Consider the following 21,054-nt stretch of genomic DNA (forward strand, 5'->3'; position numbering starts at 1 on the left):
ATGATATTGCTAATGATATAAAGCCAAATTTCATTCTTTTAAGCTCTTATTACAACGACAACAACAACAAAAACAATAATAATAATAATAATAATAATAATAATAATAATAATAATAATAATAATAATAATAATAATATTAACAACAACAACAACAACAACAACAACAACAACAATAATAATAATAATAATAATATTAACAACAACAACAACAACAACAACAACAACAACAATAATAATAATAATAATAACAATAATAATTGAAATAATAATACTAATAATAATAATCATCAATAAATGATAATAATAATAATAATAACAACAACAACAACAACAACAACAACAACAACAACAACAACAACAACAACAACAACAACAACAATAATAATAATAATAATAATCAATAATTAATAATAATAATAATAATAATAACAATAATAATATTGATACAATTCATTGTTCAAATGGTTCTATTTTTTTGATACATATTTCTCTTTATTTGGGGTTAGAGCATCTTTAATTCTTTATTTGTAAGATTTGTTATTAATTAAAGGAAAAGAGAGTGGGTTAGGGTGTTGGGCCGTAGCAAATTTTAGCTTTTCTTGTTGGTTCTTTTATATATATATATATATATATATATAATATATATATATATATATATATATATATATATATATATATATATATATATATATATATATATATATATATATATATATATATATATTATTTTTAAAATTTGTTTAAATGGGTTAGATACATGTAAGTGTTTTGTGTTCTTTTGTCCTAATACTATTTTATTTTTAAATTAAATAGTATATGTGTTTAAAATGTTTAGAGGTTTCAAGTTTTTAATATATTTTCCATACATTTTATAATATATTTTCCATACATTTTATAATTATAATTATATAGTATATTTTTCGTAAATATTTTAATATGTACATTTGTATATACACATATGTATAGTAATAAATAATCAATAAATAATCAAATATCACTAATCCGTAGTTAAAAATCACTAATTAATAAGTTCAGTTCAGTTCAGTTCCGTTCAATTCAGTTCAGTTCAGCTGAGTTCAGTCAATCGGAACAGGCCCTAAGGGGCTGTTCTCATTGACTGAACTGAATATTTTATAAGAGAAGGAAATTAGGAGCTGAAATGAAATGAACTGAACTAACTAAGCCCTAAATAGATACAATACAATACTTCTTTCAAAATTAATTAGGATCTGTTCACATTTACTGAATTGAGCTGAACTGAACTGATTGGAGCTGAACTGAACTGAACTGAAATTAAGTAAATGTGAACAGGCCTTAAATGAGATTATGATTACACGTTTTTTGAGTAAAAATTGATACGTGTGTTAAACTAGTTTGTTCTAACGACGAGTTTTGAACAAGATGTTCAGAAAAGGAAATTGCCGTTGGCCCCATTTTCACTATTCACGAAATATAAAATCACTAAATTAACTTTATATTTTTATTTTTTTAAAAAAGAAGAATCTAATTCTCTAACGTCTATAAATCAGAAAACGTCTTGCACTGACATACCTATTTCAAATAATTTGTGTATTAATTAAATTATTCACATAAAAATAAATAAAATGCATTTTTTCAACGTTTATGTGGGTCCCTCATGTCTTCATCTATAAAATCATCCCCTTAATTTCTTGCAATTTCTCTGATTTCTTTTTTTTCAACAAAAAAAGGAAAAAAAATCGAGTCCGATTATTATTTTCAAGGAGCCTCACTCTATTTCTCTCAATCATTTTTTCTCTCTCTTAGACTGTGCACTTCAGATAAGGTGAATTTTCTCTCAATTTTCTACTCAAATTTTCAATCTTTAGAATTTGTTATTCTTTTGATTCATGATTTTAATCTGGGTTTTTTTGTTCTTAATTGTTATGTGATTAATTGATAAATTCTTTTGATTTCTTGTAGGTTTAAGTAGTTAGATAAATGATTAGTGATTATAAAAGTTTTGGGTTTTTGTTTCTTGTTTCTTTGATTGCATTGATAGTGTTTGTTGAATTTTGATGTTACCCGTTTTTTAATTTCATCTGAATTGGTAAATTGAGTGGAAGATTGAAACTTTTTGGCGAATTAGGGTTTGAGTTGTGAAATTAAATTCTATTTAGGGTTTTTGGTATGAATTTGAATTGGAAATTCAGGGTGTATTTGGGGGTTGTGATTTGATTTCAATTGGGTGTTATTTCATGAATTGAAATGGGGTTTCTAGGTTCTTTAGCATTTTTTTCTTTGCTGGGTGCTCTTTATGCTTTATCTTTTTTTTTTTTTTTTTTTTTCCTTTTCTTTTGTGTCTCTTTCTTTTTGTAATCCAGTAAATCCAACATCTATATAGATATAAGGGGGGGGGGGGGGAAGGGCAAAAAATTTTGTTTGTTTTTTGACTTCTTTGTTGAGATAAAGAATGTACAAACTACAAATTGTGCAAACTTGTATCATCAATATAAGGGGTAAAGGCTGTAGAAGAAGTTTTTTTATATTTGCTTCTGTGATTGATTTTACGTTATAGAGGGTATTAGTTTAATGATACCATCGATATCATTTCCTGTTGGAGTGAGTAAGCGTGAATGATTGAATGAAGTTTCGGAGTCATTCAACCTTAGGGAGAGGATTTGAGAGTAGTTGATTATAGAATTTTGCTAAAAGGGAGGCAGTCATTGGAATTACATGATTGACATCTCTAATGTAGAATGTGGCTCTTTTTTAAATTATTGTTACTAGTAAAAGGATTTGATCATTACGCGGTATGTTTTAAAATGTTGCACAATTACTGTCTCTATCATTATTATTCGAGAGGAGGGAGTTTATATTTCCTACTAGATGATACGTTACATATAGGTTAACTTTGAGGATCATTTGCAATTGGTTCAAAATTTGAATTTTGACGATTGATTTATGCGTTTGAATGTCACTTGAATATTTGAAGGCTAGAGAAGAACTTTAATGAGTTGTAACGTACTTTATGTCAAATTTATCTTCATGAAAAGATGAAAAATCACCGGGGAAAGTGGTTGTTTGGTAAGTGATAATAAGCATTATGGGGAGAGCATAAATCTTAGTAATGACTTTTATGGAAGGAGCTCATGCAGCATGCTGGTGAATAACATGTCGCTGATCATTAATGTAGGTTGAGGATTGATTGTAACTATGCTGTGAAGGGTGGAAAATCTTTTTTATGTCTCTGTGATGTTAAAGATTGGGATTTAAACTACTTTTTGGGATCATCTAGCATGGAATAAGTGGTTGTTTTGTTCAAGGGATTTTAACTCCTAGATGCTACAGAAAGCTGCACTATTCGTAATATATTTCGATATGCATATTTTCATATGGCTCCTGGTAAATTGCTTAACATATTGGTTGACATTCGCACTTACTGGGTGTCACATCTCATTTGTTTTGGGAATTATACTTTCTAGAGAATTCCCACTCTCACCCAAGTATCATAATCATGGTCAGCCAAACAACTCAATACAGCACTTTCTGTTAGTGTTAGTGTGTTTATAGTCAGCAGAGAAGGTTTCAAATTTTTTTAGTCTATTTAATTTGAACAGAGTAAAACAAGATTGTCATAGTTAATGATGTTTACAAGAAGACCTACACTATCAGGTGTTCATGCTAGCAAGGGTTGCAACTCAAAATATAATTAAGCAACAGCACAGTAGATTTCTAGAGGGTATTGTGTGCTTTGAAATAAAACATGCCTGGATTTTATTTTGTCGTTTATGTACGAAACATTATAGCTCTTGTATTTATTTGAAGATCCTAACTTGTTCTTTTTATGCAGATAATAACCCTGCTCGGAGCCCCTCACCTCTGCAATAGTGGTTGTAGGAGCTTCAAAGAGTCAGGTGAAAGCTAAAGGTCAAAGCAACTTATCAAATTAATAACTTGCCTATATGGTAATTTTGCCTACTATATTCTTCTTTTAATTCTTTTTTTTTTTTATATGACCTAAGTCTAGCAGTATTGTAATATGTTAATTTTGCCTATATGGTAATTTTGCCTACTATATTCTTCTTTTAATTCTTTTGCCTTGATATGACCTAAGTCTAGCAGTATAGTAATATGTTTGTATAAATGCACGTTATAAATAGGTTTCAGAGGAAAGGATTTGGTGTCAAGAATCTTACTTGAATTCCAATATGAATTAAATGAGATTCTTATTTTCATTGACTATATGGCTGATTAGTCAAGTACCATGTGTGCTCATTAAGAGCATGTTTGGTACAGTGTTTTTGAGTGGTCAATCAATCAATCAATCAATCAAAGCCTTAATCCCAAAAGTGGGGTCGGCTAACATGAACCAAATTTGATTATTCCGTGTAGTCATCAACATAAATCTTTCTCCTCCATCCCTTACGATCCAAAACTTCATCCTCACGTAAATCCATGCACTTCATATCCTTCCTCACTCCTTCCAACCAAGTCATCTTTGGTCTCCCTCTTCCTCGTTTAATCCCTCCATGGTCCCACTCTTCCACTCTTCGCACCGGTGCACCCTCGGGTCTCCGTCTTACATGTCCAAACCAACGCAGACGATTTTCCCTTAATTTATCTACAATGCCCGCCACACCTACTTTCTTGCGAATAACCTCATTTCTGATTCTATCTCTTAAAGTGTTTCCACACATCCACCTTAACATGCGCATTTCCGTAACCTCCATCTTTTTAATATGCTCTTTCTTAGAAGCCCAACATTCTGTACCATAGAGCAACACTGGTCTTATGGCAGTCCTGTAGAATTTTCCCTTCAACTTTAAGGGAATGCTGCGGTCGCATAGCACTATTAACATTTTTGAGTGGTGGTAATGAAATTAATTAACCATTTTCATTAACATTTTTTTTGTATGAGAGGTGTGGTAAAACACTAGGCGTAACCATTATTCTTCATCTGTTATCTGTTATCTCTCTTAACTCTATAATAACAAAAATGTTTCCCTCAACCCCCAATTTGATACCAGTGATTCCTTTCCAAGTGTTACCAAACAACATATAATAGTGTTAAACACTCTACATTACCATTTCTCCTTCTTATCTGTTTCCATTCCATTTTCTATCCAATATCCATACCAAACATGCACTAAGTGTGATACAGTTACATTAACCTGATTTCTAGGCATTCTCTTCTCTTTCCTTTTTGTAGTTTTTGGTTTTCAACTTTACCCCTCTTTTTTTTTTATATATATATTGAAAGTACTCAAAGTAGTGTCCTTTTAGGCGTTCCGCTTTTGAGTGGTTGGGTCTTCCGATTCTGCATCTGTGTTTCTGGTGTTTATACTTGGGAGACTCTCTAATCTTGTTGCATGGAGATCCTTTAGTATATATGTGGTGTTTCACATCGATGCATTAGCTTAGTCAAATTCATAGACCTTTCATTGTGTGATCAAGGCTAATTTTCTTTCTTTTTTTTACTGTAGGCTACAAATGAAAATCTTCCACCAAATGTGATTAAGCAGCTTGCAAAAGAGTTAAAAAATCTTGATGAAACTCCTCCGGAAGGAATCAAAGTGGGCGTCAATGATGATGATTTCACGACCATATTTGCTGATATAGATGGCCCAGGTCTGTTTTCCCATCTTTCTCTCTTAATCAGGCATGATGATTTTTATGCATTTATTATGTTGTTATTGACATCTGCTCCTGAATTTCGCAGCTGGAACCCCATATGAAAATGGTGTGTTCCGCATGAAATTGATATTGTCGAGTGACTTTCCCCATACTCCTCCTAAAGGTAATTATTTCTTTTTTCATTTGCTAGTACATCTTTGTCTCTTTGGTTACATTCCCTTGTATAATTTCCTATTTTCAAATTGCTGATAGACTATTGATCAAGTATATAAATGATGATGATTGAGTACATAAATGATGATTTCTACATGTTATGCTTTGATATCTCCTCTGATGCTTCTACACATGAATGTGATTTACACCCCTCCCCCCTCTCTTCCCCATGAATTGGTCACTGATATGTGGCTTTCAAGTTTGATTATGTTTGAATATGCTGTCTTTTACGTAACCAGAAACAAAATGTTAGATGTTGGGAATGTAAGAGCTCATATAGTAGGTTTTTTCCCCTCTTTAATCTATTTACTGTTTGGACTGCTTCAATGACCAATTTTTATTTTATTTTTGCTGTCAGTTGGTATCTGATGTGTATTGCAATTTTTTTCCGCCTAGAGAACGCATCCACTATGATTTAGAAATAATGATTTATCTTACTGATGACAGGTTATTTCCTTACCAAGATATTTCACCCTAACATCGCAAATAATGGTGAAATTTGTGTCAACACTTTGAAAAAGGACTGGAACCCAACGCTGGGATTGCGACATGTTCTTTTGGTTTGTGCTGCTGACTTTTCTTTTTTATTTTTAATTTTTGTGTTTTCATGTCATGTTTAGCCCTTGAGATCCTGTTTCTTTCTTAGTGGAATTCTCACACAACTTATGGTTATTGTTATCCTGAAAACAGGTTATAAGATGTTTACTTATTGAACCTTTTCCGGAATCTGCCTTAAATGAGCAAGCTGGCAAGATGCTGCTTGAAAACTACGAGGAGTATGCAAGGCTTGCTAGGTTAGCTTATATTCTTTATTATTTATATAGTTCTCACTTTTGTTAAAAAAAAAATATTTGGGATGTAATACTGTGGTTAATATATCATTACTCTCCTCATTCCTAAACTTGAGGGTTGGGAATGAGACTAAAAGTTGCAAAACTAGTATATATGGAAGCGAAAAGGAATTGAGGGGAAGTGTTGGGATAAAGAGAGAAATAGGGTTGATGGAGAGGAAACCGTAGGAAAATTATTTAAGTTGCAGTTGAAATGTCAAGATGATTTGTGGACAACCTTGGGAAAGTCAAAAAGTGTGAAGAAAGTTTAGGACGGAGGGAATGAAAACCGTTGTCACATTCATTATGTGGCTAGTAAAGAATCTAATAATCATTAAGACTATTTTTAATGGTTTGGTGAAATTGTTCAACTTGGAATAACAGGACTTTTCATCTTTTTCTTATCAATCTATATTTGTTTGTTCTGGCAGATTGTACACAGGAATCCATGCCAAGCCTAAATCCAAGCCAAAGCATGGAGCAATTTCTGAGTCAACCACAGCTTTGAATGTCGACCAGAGAAACAACGCTTCAGCACAAAATGCTGACCAGAAAAGCACATTAGCAAACACTGGGGCTCCTTCACCATCCCCTCTGGCCTCATCAACGACTAGCAGTAAGGCAACGAGCTTTCAAGATCAGCCTGCAGGTTCTGCTCTGCCATTAAGTGAGAACGGAGCAGTAGGGTCTTCAACTGTGCCGCCAGCAGCTGCGGCACCTGTAGCGCAAAAGAAGGATGTTGGTTTGAAGGCCCAGGCCGAGAAAAAGAAGATTGATGCGAGAAAGAAGAGCTTGAAGAGATTATGATTACAAATTCAGACAGTAAATTGTGACTGTCGCATACCGTTGTTTTAGGTCATTTATCTCTGACGTTACCCCTCCCCCATAGGGTGTCACTTTGTCTCCATTAGAGGGTGGCACCATTGACAAGTTGCTTTGACTCATTGTAATGAATATGTATTTGTCTATTTGGGAGTTGATTTTACTGTCATCTTGGCCCTTTTGCTCTTTGCACCTTCTAATAAGTTTCAAGAAAATTGAGTACAAATAAGTTTAAACATTCCTGATTGATCGAATGTTGACGTTTTGCATTTATTTTAATCTCTTATACAGTTATACTCGATGATTTGTATCCTTATTGTTGTTTAAAACTACGCTATTCATCTCAAGTACTACATGAAAGCCGTATCAAAAAATAATTGATCAAATATCCATGGAGTACGAAAGCATGAATTTTTTTTCAAAAATTCCTCATAGAGGAAGATATGAGTTATTTGTTGAAAAGCAAACTAGCAACAAATTGTTGAATAAGGTTGTTGATTGTCTTTCTGGTTAGGATTGTTTTTGAGCAACAAAGTGTTGAAGGTTGTTGATTGTCTTTCTGCCTAGGATCGTTTTCGAGTAGCAATTATTGTCTGAAACTATAGAAACTGTGGTTTCTTCCGATGGGACGAGCTTGGCTGTCAGGTATAGGCTCGACAATTGTTTCAGCATATACAAACCTAATCTACAGAAAAGTTCAAGTATCGTGTTTAATGAACTCCCAACTATCACAGGTATAGCACCACAGATGATGAAACCATCACCAAATGTTCCAGGAAATTCAGTTAATAATAGGGTATATTTTTAACAAATTGTTGGGTATAGCCATCCAATTATTTCATGCTACGAATACAGATGAACCGGAAAATGTACATCATAACGACGCTGAAAACTCACTGAACAATACTCAATACGCAGTACTGTCATCTAAGCTGAAGGAAAGATGAGATGACAAAAATCAGAGAAAATGAGTCAAGCCATTCATCAAAATTAGTTGGTTCTCCCAAGCGAATCGGATACAATAGAAACCAGAAGAAAACATAAAGTCACCAAGACAAGACATCATTACAGTAATGGGTAAACAAGGATCAACAGAAATCACATAACCACAACATCTCTAAAATGTCTGGTTTCCATGCATCAGAAATTACTAATGAAAAAAAAAGCTATAGGTCCCATAATAATTCACTAAGCCATTTTACAAATTTGACTTTTTCCCCCTTCTCCAACCACCAGAGAAATCCTTACTTGGCCATCATGACTTTGACGAACTCCTCGTAGTTGATTTGTCCATCACCATCGACATCAGCCTCACGGATCATCTCATCAACTTCTTCATCCGTAAGCTTCTCACCAAGGTTTGTCATCACATGGCGTAGCTCAGCAGCAGAGATGAAGCCATTCTGGTCCTTGTCGAAGACACGGAAAGCTTCTTTCAGTTCCTCCTCAGAATCGGTGTCTTTCATCTTTCTGGCCATCAAGTTGAGGAATTCTGGGAAATCAATAGTACCATTTCCATCAGCATCAACCTCATTGATCATGTCCTGAAGCTCTGCCTCAGTAGGGTTCTGACCAAGGGACCTCATCACTGTTCCGAGCTCCTTGGTGGTGATGCAGCCTGCATATTTAAAACAGGTCAGGTGACAGTAAAGAGAAAAGGTGATACATAAAGTATTCATCACCTCTAACTTAATAGTCTAAAACTAGAAAACTAAGTACAGTAGCAACTTTAGTAATTAAGGATCACAATTTGACAGATCATGTTTCTTTAAGATCGCCCAGAAGGGTAAGGCAATAGATAGTGTCACACTGAGTCATCAGTGTCATCGCGACAATCTATACAAAGTAATACATCTCTGGTATAAGCTACCAGATTGATACTTCAAATCGCACAATCTAAACCAAATCGGTAAGCAAAAGCATGCAGAATTATGCAGGGACCAATGGCAAAAGCAAATCCTAGTGAGCATGCATGGATGAGAATCATACAGCACTCTGGTCTGATAAAGTACCCAAGGGGTAGTTGGTGCCAAGTAACTATCAAAGGACACATCAAAGAGATAGTAATGAAGCCCAGAATAAAAGAACAAGTAAATGAAAACAAAAATTAAAGCATGGTTAAGATTGGCATCATTAATGTAAACCAGAAAATTGATTCACAAGTCTAAAATAAACGGCTTAATTAATCAAAAGCATACAACCTCAAAAACACAGAACACAACACAGTCAACCATTGAGATCACAATCACATACTAACAAGGTAAAACAAATACTTAAAGCGAGCAGTTGTCCATCAAGTGCAGTAAAAAACACATTCAATTTCAACAAGATTATTGATTTCGAATGTTTCAACTAACTATGATTTACATGTCAAAGAAATCGACAAAAAAAATCTACTACCAACGCAAATTCATTCATTTTTCATACAACAATATTTGCAACCGATACCATACCATAAGATTGGAAGCACAATCAACCAAAAAAACAAACCCACAATACCTAGTAAAATCTATCTTTGAACGGCGTCATCTACACAGAAGAGCTTCCCATTGACCCATTATCAATCAAAAAATCATGTATTCCATACAAACCAGGCATACCTTATACCTCCCATTTGATCAGCTCACAACCATCACCACCCAAAATCAATCCCTAAAACGATAACAACACAACAACCACCTCTATAAATGTGGTCAAGACGAGCTTTGAGGCAGTTTGGATGTACAAAACATCACTAAATAATCAACAAGTCACAATTTTTATTATCCTATTTTGCAAAAATTCCATCAAATTCCAAAACAAATCTACTCAAACATTCATTTTTTTCGATAAATCATGACGAATCTCTCCGTCGAGACAGTACGCAACCTTACGATACCGTCGATACAATAAACCCTAACATGACGAATAAATCCAACACTTTATTCACTGTTTCAAAAAAATCCAACAAATAAACCTTTTGTTTCTTTCCCTAAACGAAGTAACCTACAAAATCAACAATATTCAACGCATTTTCATCAAATTATCCAAAAAAATCATAATAATTTCATCAACTTAATCAATTTATAATAATTTCATCAACTTAATCAATTTGCACATTCCTTTATCATATTCACCATTTCAAATTGAAAAATCACCTTTATCCACAAAAATCAAATCAATTAAACACATAAAACAACAGATCTTCAACATTATTCTCATAATCAATCAACAAAATAACAAATTCTTCAAGTCAAAAACGCCGAAAATCATATCAATCCAACACAAAAACGACGAAAAGCAAACCAAAAAAAACCAAAAAATTCCAAAAACAATAGGAAAAATCAGATCTAGTAAACGAAGAAGAAGAAGAACAAACCATCGCCATCTTTGTCAAACAAGCTAAAAGCTTCCTTAAACTCGGCGATCTGTTCGTCGGTGAGTTGTTCCGCCATTTTTTTCTCTCTCTATAAAACTTCTCCTCTTTCTCTCTCTAAAAACAAAAACTTGTTTTTTCTCTTTGAATTTTCTCTCTCCAAAAAATGAATATCTATCTCAACTTTAGGAAAACCGTAAGAAACTAAAAATAAAGGTAAATATAAATATTTATATTTATATTTATTTTTAGGGTATCACAAATAAATTTTTTTATTTTTTTTAGTTTATTAATTGTCTTAATATAAGCCAGTGTTCTTCGTTTATATAGGAAGAGAGGGGATTAAGGTAGTGGGCCACCTTATTTCCTTTGATTAATTTGCTTATTATAGTATAAAAATAATTAATCTACATTTAACATATATTTATTGATATTTTTACTAAATTTGTCATTAATATTTTTTTGTTGGTGTTAATGAATAATTGAATATGAGAAAAGTGGGGCATCTTCTTGCATGTAGTCCCCCCTCCCCTTGTCTTTCGGTTTCGCGTTTGATTTTTGAGGTTTGCATGATTTGTCAAGTCAAGTCTTCCCTTTAAGGGACTGACTTGTAGATATTACCTCGGTTTCATTTTAATTGCGATAAAGTATGATTTATTTTCGCTCGAATTAAAACGAAAATCATATGAAATGAGAGTGGATTTTGCAAGGAGGGGGGGAGTGGATGAAAAATATTATTGTATCATGTAATATTGTGATTTTGTGAATAGTGAATAAAAAGTTTAACTTATTAATCATTCTTGAATGGAGAGTGTGTTATTAATTTGATGCAATCTGGATGGAATGACAAAATGTTATAATTAATTGTGGACGTAGATCATAAAAACCATTTTGACGAATAAATTTTCTCAAGTTGTCATTATTTATTTTTCGTTTATTGCATTTAATTTTATTCTGGAAACAAGAATCTAATAAAGGTATACATCAAAGAGAAAACCGACGAAGTAAAACGTACTATATGAAAAATTTGAATATTATAAACACGCACATCTTCTATTCACTCTCTAAAATATAAGACTATAAGAGCATTAGATATAAAAGAGACTTTTATTTTGAAAATATTCGAGACCAAGTAACTCATGCTAATTGAGTAATACTAGGTAACCCGTATTGACTAGCTAGGCTAGTAATTGTAGTAGACTATTCGATATGGCAAGCCACAAATAAGAATTAGTGCACTTAAGGCTTGTTCACATTTGCTAGAATTAGTGCACTTAAGGCTTGTGTCACATTTACTGAACTAAGCTGATTGGAGCTGAACTGAACTGAATAGAGCTTAAATAAATATTTTAAGAGATAAGGAAATTAGGAGCCAAAGTGATTCAAACTGATTGGAGCTGAAATGAATTGAACTGAACTAACCCTTAAATTAGATATGGCAAATGCTAACCAACGCACCGGGGCGTTCGATAAGCTAGTTAAAAGTAGAAAGATTAAATTAAAACTTACAATAATTACACCGATCGATGCGTGATTTTGTCATGGTTTCCCAAATTAATACCATTTTAGGTAAGATTTTAAATGCTTATCCAACGCTCCGGGGGCGTTTGTTAGCAAGATTCAATAAATATTTACAAAATGAGCATTTTTTTTTTTTTTTTTTTTTTTTTAGATATCATTTGATAAATCTCTCTTTTTCTCATGATCGTCGATTGGCAGACACGGTGGTTACGCGGAACTTTACGCGGTGTGGCGGGCCCCACATTTCCCTGATCAACATCTCACGTTGACTATTCTAGTATCTCTTCTTTGTCTATTTCATTTGTTGTCTCTTTCGATTAGAATGTTATTACCACTTTATCAATAAAACTTTGATTTAATTAACAACTAATCACATGCTTAGTCAATTGTTAACAATAGTAATAAAGATTATTACGCAACTTATTCAACTCCTTAACATCAAATCAAGGTTTATGTTATCATTAATTGATTTTCGAAATTACATTGGATTTGCAAGTGGTTAAATTTAATTGGTCCATAAGAATTGCTAAGTGTGTTTCTTTAACTAAGCTTTTTGGACAAAGAAATTGACATTTTGGTTGGTTGAAAAGATAATAAAGCTAAAATATTAGGTTAAAACTATTTTTCACAAAATAAGTTTTTACATGATTAAAATTACTATTACACTTAAAAATTTAACTAGATATATGATGAACACTTAATTAATCAATCACTAGTTCACTACTGCAAGAATTAAATATAGAGTACATCATCTACTTTCACGTAGATTTTTCAATTTTGGGATGTCTCAATAGTAACGTGGTTGTAATCTTTTTTCAATGAAGCATTTACAATTTTGATTGGTGTAAAAGTTTATACTACGTATTTTTGTACGAAGTATATCACTCCACCTGTCTCATATTTTAGGAATAAATTTTCATAAACAATTAAGCAAATAAATTTAGGATTGCATGTATAAAACCTTTAAAATATTGGCAAATAGGTAAAGTATTTGAATCAATTCTAAATGCTTGAGTTATCTAATTAAGAAAAAAAATATATAAACATTGTACAGGTTGTTAACAACTAAGGATATGGTTCAGACATATTAGTTGGGTCTTTATAATTTTGGATATCGACCGCCTAATATTATTATCCACGTGGAGATTGCTTTTCGACCACTCGGACACTTGCCACACACTTGGGATATTCTTTAAATACTCCAACACATTTCACCTCTAAGGTACAACTTTCTTAACCAGAATAGTCTCAAATTACTTTCTGAAGCAAATCGAACTCATATTGACTTTATTATCGAAGCAGATTCCTCAGACAAAACCTGAGGACAATTAATTTACTTTGATTGTGCACATATTTAGTTAGAAGATAATCTATTCCCGGTCAAGATACAAGTTTACATGCTATATTGGGAAAAAAACATATTGAAACTTCTACATTATATACTATTCCGATATTCTTGATTAGTAATTTAATTTACTATGTTAATACTGATGTTAATTATTAATTTTTCTTTAAAAAGAAGAAGAAGAAAGAAGCATTAACCAATATTTTGTTTTTAAATTAAATACTAGGAAGCTCTTTTCATGAGGGAAATTCCTAATGTATCAATGACCTATATGTGGAATGCTAAATTGTAATGGAACATCTCAAGAAAATACCCAATTATGATCTTGAATTGCGAAGTTGGGCTTCCATTGATACTTTGGGCTTTCTACAATCTAGTAGCATCACTTATGGGAGTAAATGGTTGGTGGATAAAAGCCCTAAAAGGTGAAACCATCACGATTTCACTAGTGCTAGATTAATGTCTAATTAGCAATACTAAATAAAAGGCTAGCTACCTTAGCCCTTAGGTGATAAGAATTTGGTGTTTATAGAGCCACAAGGGCAGGCCGGGTGATACGAATCGATCCCAAGATCTCTTGGAATCGGGAGGGGAGCTCTAACCACTTGAGCTATATCTCACTCACTCGGTAGTGGCATTTATGATTTGCGACTGAATCTTATCCGAATATCTGTAATTCCACAGGAAATTTTTTTATACCAAGAGAAGGATATACATATAAAGTGTAACTATTTTATACAGAAAAAAAAAATATCATTTCGAATATTCTATAGTTTGTTTGAGTATAGGCTAATGGAGTATTACCGTTATCGTAATTGATGCAAAAGAATTGTTGTGATGAACAAAACAAAATGCTTATAGATTTACGTGGTTCACTAACAATGCATTAATTATGTTTACTAACAATGGCGGGCATGGATACACCTACCCACTGGGTAGTTTACCCGGTTGATGTGGAATTGACGTGGCAATGATGTGGCAATGATGTGTAATTTTTTTTATAAAAAAAAACTGTTTATTTGACCCACTTTTAACACCATAAAATCATTAATAATGCAAATTTTTTTTCCCCTTTAGGTTTTTCCTTGGGAGGGCTTGTGTTCGAGCTTCCGTGGCTAGGTTTTCCTTAATCTTCAAGGTTTTTCTCGATATCGATCGAGTTTTTGCCTTTTTTTTCCTCTTTTTTCGTCAATTGGACTCTGTTTCTCTGTTAACATGGTGGAATCTGACCAATCCCTAACTGTGGTGGAGAAGGAGTTTGGTGAAAATAGCAATTATGATAATAAAAGTCTAGAGGATCCTAATGAAGCTATAGATTGGGATGACACCGGGGAGGATGATGATGATGCTCGGCTCGAACTTGCTCTGGTAGGTCAACTCTGGACTAGCCGTAATGTGAATGTTAATGCTTTTATCAATACGATTAAGGGTGTGTGGCAACCTAATCATGGAGTGGACATTACGAACATTGGAAAGAATCGTTTTTTATTTCAATTCTATCACTGGAGAGATAAACATCGCATCCTTGACGAACAACCTTGGCACTTTGACCGACATGCTCTTGTTCTTGGAGAGACGATTGATTCTGTGAAACCTTCGGATATTGACCTTTTTCATTTACCAATGTGGGTTAGGGTCTATAATCTTCCATTGAAAGGGAGACTAAACCTAGCAAATGTTGAAAAAATCGGGAATAAATTGGGGGTGTTTGTTAAATTGGACGCTGATGCTAAGGTTGGGATTGATAAGTCAGTTAGAATTCGTGTAATGGTGGATGTTCGAAAACCTTTATTCAAGCATGTGCGGTTGAAATTGCGTGGTGGAATAGAAGAAGCGTTTGATGTTAAATATGAAAAACCCCCTTTATTTTGCTTTTATTGTGGAAGGATGGGGCATGGGGTAAAGGACTGCGAAGATTATAAAGAACTGGATGAGCCAACACTGTCTTTTGGGTCATGGTTAAAGGTGTCGCCGTGGAAATACTCTTTGGGTGGAGGAGATGATCGAGATAAGGCGGGAAACAAGTGTGCAAAAGCTCTATTTGTCACTAAGCCGAAGAATTCTGGGAAGCCAAAGCCGAGTAATGGGGAGCAGATCACTGAGGTTTTAAATAAGCTGGGGGATGTGGGTTTGGGTGGAAAGAAAGGTGAGGAACCAAGGCAGCCCATAAGTGTGAGTGAGTCTTTTACTTTCACGAGTGGAGAAGATGAAAGAGTGAAGGAGGTGCAGCAGGGAAGTGACGAATCAGGTGCACAAACAAAAACCTCTCTGAGCAAAAAATGGAAGCGTACTCTAAGGGACTTTGATCACAGTATGGAGGGCATTGGCAATATAGTTGGAGAAAAGAGGAAAACTTCTGATATTGACAAGGCTGATGGCAGTAATATGTTTGCTGATGGTGGAGGGATTAATAAGAAGAGAAATGCTGTTAACTCGGACACGCAAGTGGCGAGCCCCACGAATTGGGCTCTCGGTGAACAATGAGTTACATTTTATCGTGGAGCTGTAGGGGCTTGGGGGGCAATCCTACAGTTAATGCCTTGAAACGCATTGTGTTTCTTGAGTGCCCCCAATTAGTGTTTCTTTCCGAAACACGATTAAAAGCTTTCGAGTTCGAGAAAATAAAACAAAAAACAAAATTTGACAGTGCCTTGGTTGTAGAATGCGAAGGGGAAGGTAGGAAAAGAAAAGGGGGGTTAGCTTTGATGTGGAAGAACTCTATTGATGTTGCTGTGAATTCCTACTCCCAGAATCATATTGATGTCGAAGTGAGTACTATACAACATGGAAAGTGGCGTTTCTCGGGTATTTATGGTTTTCCGGAAGAAGAAAATAAGATCAAAACAACTTTGATCCTCAAGAACTTGTGGAATGGGCAGGGAGGTCCGTGGCTGCTAGGAGGGGATTTTAACCTCTTGTTGCAGTCAAGTGAAAAACAAGGTGGGCGTGTCTTTTGTAACGAGGAGGCTGACATCTTTCGAGAGGCTATTGATCATTGTCAGCTCGAGGATATGGGCTATATTGGGCATGACTTCACGTGGTCGAATAATAGAGGAGGAGGGGAAAATATTCAAGAACGTCTTGACAGGTTCCTAGCAAATTGCGAGTGGAGAGAGCGCTTCCCAGGTTCTTTTGTCACCCACCTTACAAAAAGAAAATCGGATCATTTACCGATTTTATTGTGCATCAAAGAAGCTTTAAATACCCCAAAGAAGAGGAAAAAAGAATAAGTTATATAGATTTGAGGAAATGTGGTTGCGGGATGAGAATTGTAGCTCTATCATCTCAGAGGCGTGGGAGAGAGGAGGGGATTTATGCTCAAAAATCGCTTTCACTTCGTCAAAATTGAGCTCTTGGAGTAAGGAAAAATTTAGAGACTTTATGAAAGAGTTGCAAGATTGTAAGGGGCAAATGGAGAAGCTTATGGGAGAGTGCCAAACGGAGGAGGTATCGCTCAAATGAGAGCCATCGATGATCGTATGGATGAGTTAGAAAGGAGGGAAGAGATGTATTGGAAGCAGTGAAGTAGGCAAGATTGGCTCAAACATGGGGACAAAAATACTACCTTTTTCCACACTAAGACGAAACAGAGAGCAAGCCGAAATAATATAAAAAAAATTCATGATGCTGCTGGGAACGAGTTTGTGGATGAAGATCAGATTACCGAAGTGCTAGTGAATTATTTTGAGACCCTATTTTCTGGAAATAGTGATATCGAGCCGGACCCTGTCATTGAGAAGGTGGAACCAGTGGTTAGTGAGCGACAGCATAGTAGTCTGGAGGCTCCCTTTTGTGCCGAGGAAGTGAAGAATGCATTGTTCCAAATGCATCCGACAAAGGCCCCTGGCCCCGATGGTATGTCTGCTATTTTTTTCCAGAATTTTTGGGATATTGTGGGAGTGGATGTGACTGATAAAGTACTTGATATTTTGAACAATAATGGTGATATAGGTTCTATTAATCAGACTCATATTGTTTTGATTCCGAAAAATAAGGAATGTGAGTCTCCTGTTGATTATAGGCCTATTAGTTTGTGTAATGTGTTGTATAAAATTGTCACCAAAGTTCTAGCAAATAGATTGAAGTTAGTCCTTCCCCACATTATTCATGAGTCGCAGAGTGGTTTTGTTCCTGGAAGATTGATTTCAGATAATGTTTTGGTTGCTTATGAGTGCTTCCATTATCTCCGGAAGAAGAAAACAGGGAAAAAAGGCTTTCTGAGTCTTAAGTTGGATATGAGCAAAGCTTACGACAGAGTGGAATGGGAATTTCTGGAAAAAATGATGAAAAAACTGGGCCTGCCGGAATGTTTTGTGAGTCTGGTTATGAAATGTGTAAGCTCTGCAGAGTTTGATGTTCTGGTCAATGGGCAACCTTCGAGGAGTTTCAAGCCTACCCGGGGGCTTAGGCAAGGTGATCCTCTTTCACCTTTCCTGTTCATTATGTGTGCGGAAGGTTTGTCGACTTTGATTCGTGATGCGAAGAGGGAGAATGCCATCCATGGGGTAAAAATCGGGAGAAATGTCAATCCGATTTCTCATTTTTTTTTGCGGATGATAGTCTTCTTTTTGTGAGAGCAACGGAGGAAGAGGTGGATGCTGTGCTTGGCATTCTTTCTACGTACGAAGTGGCTTCGGGTCAGAAACTGAATATGGATAAATCAGAGGTGTCTTTTAGCCGAAACATTGAGCAAGAACGGAAGAATATGCTTCAGATGAAGTTAACTTTTAAGGCTGTCGAAGGACATGAGAAATATCTTGGACTTCCAACTTACATTGGGGGTTCTAAGAAACAGGTTTTCCAGATTATTTAGGATCGGGTTTGGAAGAAACTTAAGGGGTGGAAAGGAAATTTCTTGTCACAAGCGGGAAGGGAGGTGTTGATTAAATCTATTGCTCAAGCTATCTCGACTTATGCTATGCAGTGTTTTGCTATCCCCACTAGCATTATTACTGTTATTGAAAAATTATGCCGACAATTTTTTTGGGGCCAGAAACGGGAAGAGAGGAAGCTATGTTGGATAGCCTGGGAGAAGTTGCAAATCTCAAAAAAGGAAGGGGGGCTTGGCTTCAGAAATATGAGGAATTTTAATAATGCTCTTCTTGCTAAGCAAGCTTGGAGAATCCTAACTAAAGGGGATTCTTTAGTGGCAAAAGTTCTCAAAGGAAAATATTTCCCTCATACGTCACTGTTGGAGGCAAAGGTGGGTTCGAATGTAAGCTATACTTGGAGATCAATTCTTGGGGCTCGTGAAGTGTTAGTTAAGGGTCTTCGGAAGGCTGTTGGAAATGGTTCGACTATTCACATTTGGGATGACCCGTGGGTTCCAAACCTCCCAAGCTTCAAGGTGGTGTCGAGCCGTGGATTGGATGAAGAGACTCCTACTTATGTCCGTGATCTTTGGGTGGATAATTCTTGGGATGTTCATGCTTTTAATGCGTTATTTACTCCCATGGAAGTGAGTGAAATTCGTAAACTCCCTATTCCCCTTTACAACCGAAATGATTCGTGGTTTTGGCACTATACAAAGGATGGGATTTTCTCTGTAAAAAGTGCGTACCACCTGATCACTATGGAGCAACAAAATGCAGCAGCTACTACCTCCAATGTGGCGTGCAATTTTGAGTGGCAGGCTGTCTGGAATGCAGAGGTACCTCCGAAGATAAAAAATTTTGCTTGGCGAGCCATCAAAGGGGCGGTGGCTTCTCGCTATAATCTGGTGAAAAAAGGTATGAATGTTGACTCTATATGCCCAATGTGTGGTCTTGAAATGGAGAGTGAGCTGCATATGTTTGTTAGGTGTGCTGACGCTAAGCGAATTTGGTATCTTTCACCTCTACGCTTGGATGTTGATAATTATGAAGGAGAGTCTTTTGGGGAATGGTGTTGTTTGGTCAGACATCACCATAAGGAAGCTCCTTGGTGGAACCTATTCTGGAGTGTTTTATGGGGCATTTGGCTTCGAAGAAATGGGTGGGCCTTTGAAGGTAAGAAGAGAGAGGTGGGGGAGGTTATACACAAGACTGTTGGCATGGTGGGGGAGTATGCAATGGCTCAGGAAGGTGCAAGTACGTCGCACCCCTCACCTATTCTGGAAACGAGGTGGAAACCCCCTGAGTATGGGATGATTAAAGTCAACTCTGATGCAGTGGTTTCTGGGACTGAGTATGTAGGTTTGGGTGGTGTTGCAAGAGATTCGGTGGGCGAGGTAGTGGTATCTACTTGTCTACGGGTGATGGGTAGTTTTGAGGTTGATGTTGCCGAGGCTTTAGCCATGAGACATGCGTTGTCTATCTCTATGGAGTCAGGCTTCAATAAGATTTGCTTGGAGACAGATTGCATTAGGCTGTACTCGCATCTGTCGAAGGGATATGCTCCTCACACGGCCTTTGGTTTGGTTTTTAATGACATTCTTCATCTTGCTCGTAGTTGTATCTCTTGCTCTTTTTTCTTTGTTAAAAGAAGTGGCAATTGTGTTGCCCATAAACTTGCTAAGCTAAGCCTCTCCTTTCATGATCTTAGAGTATGGATGGAGGAGGCCCCTAGTGAAGTTGCTTCTGCTGTTCTTGATGATTTTCCACTCTCTGAGTGAGTAATAAAATGCTATGAGCAGGTTTTGTCAAAAAAAAATAAAAATAATGCAATTTAATTTTCCAATAAGCATAATACAGGGAACTAGACAACATATTTAATGCATTCCAATTTTCTAAATCTAAATCATTAAAGTGAAGTTTTAATTTACTGTACAACACTAAATAATTTTTATTTTTATTTTTTATTTTTTTAAAAAAAGACCATTTGCATTCTTCATGAGTACAACAAGAAGGTGCTAACTATTCTTCTTTATTGACAAAGTCTTGCATGATTTTCGTTATCAAAAAAATATACTCCATAATTATACAAGCTTCAATCAAAACAATTATTCTGTAATTTGGCTTCAAGTGATGATGTCCTTCCGATAACAATATTAAAGGAGTTTATCACAGGTTAGTAAACTATTTTTTATGTCATAATCTATCAATTTGTTGTGGTATGAAATAATCTTCTTGAAAGCAGATATAGTTTATATTTAATCATATACTTATGTGATAACTTAAATTATTAAGAACGATTTTTTTTATAGTCAATATTTTAATTTTAATCAAAATAATACTAGTTTAAAAAATCAGTTATTTGATAGTTATTCTATAACATTTTATTTATGATATTTGAAAACATTGTAAACGATTTTTTTTTACACGATATTTTTATGTGAAACGTTTTTTTTTTTATCAAACAATAAAAAAACATATAACTACATTTTTTTTTGAGGGAATAAACATATAGCTATATTATTGAACAAGATAATAGGAAACAAATTCTTAAAATATC

At 34.9% G+C, this 21,054-nt stretch overlaps 3 protein-coding genes across 3 annotated transcripts; 2 read left to right on the top strand and 1 right to left on the bottom strand.

Annotated features, from left to right (window-relative positions):
- Positions 1–1,648: 1,648 nt before the first annotated feature.
- LOC145632375 (ubiquitin-conjugating enzyme E2 22-like) lies at positions 1,649–7,709 on the top strand. Its single transcript, XM_081684740.1, has 7 exons — positions 1,649–1,806; positions 3,814–3,928; positions 5,447–5,591; positions 5,683–5,760; positions 6,258–6,370; positions 6,501–6,604; positions 7,072–7,709. The coding sequence occupies exons 2-7, from the start codon at positions 3,926–3,928 to the stop codon at positions 7,445–7,447; spliced, it is 819 nt and encodes a 272-aa protein (XP_081540866.1). The 5' UTR covers positions 1,649–1,806; positions 3,814–3,925; the 3' UTR covers positions 7,448–7,709.
- A 711-nt stretch (positions 7,710–8,420) lies between these two features.
- Positions 8,421–11,033, bottom strand: LOC145632378 (calmodulin). Its single transcript, XM_081684744.1, has 2 exons — positions 10,821–11,033; positions 8,421–9,080 (listed from the first exon to the last, which is right to left on the bottom strand). The coding sequence occupies exons 1-2, from the start codon at positions 10,894–10,896 to the stop codon at positions 8,707–8,709; spliced, it is 450 nt and encodes a 149-aa protein (XP_081540870.1). The 5' UTR covers positions 10,897–11,033; the 3' UTR covers positions 8,421–8,706.
- A 5,130-nt stretch (positions 11,034–16,163) lies between these two features.
- On the top strand, positions 16,164–16,913 carry LOC145633217 (uncharacterized). The gene has a single exon (XM_081685488.1). The coding sequence runs from the start codon at positions 16,164–16,166 to the stop codon at positions 16,911–16,913; it is 750 nt and encodes a 249-aa protein (XP_081541614.1).
- The last annotated feature ends 4,141 nt before the right edge of the window (positions 16,914–21,054 follow it).

Source organism: Chenopodium album, chromosome 5, assembly GCF_948465745.1.
Source record: "Chenopodium album chromosome 5, dcCheAlbu1.1, whole genome shotgun sequence".
Taxonomy (NCBI): Eukaryota; Viridiplantae; Streptophyta; class Magnoliopsida; order Caryophyllales; family Amaranthaceae; genus Chenopodium; species Chenopodium album.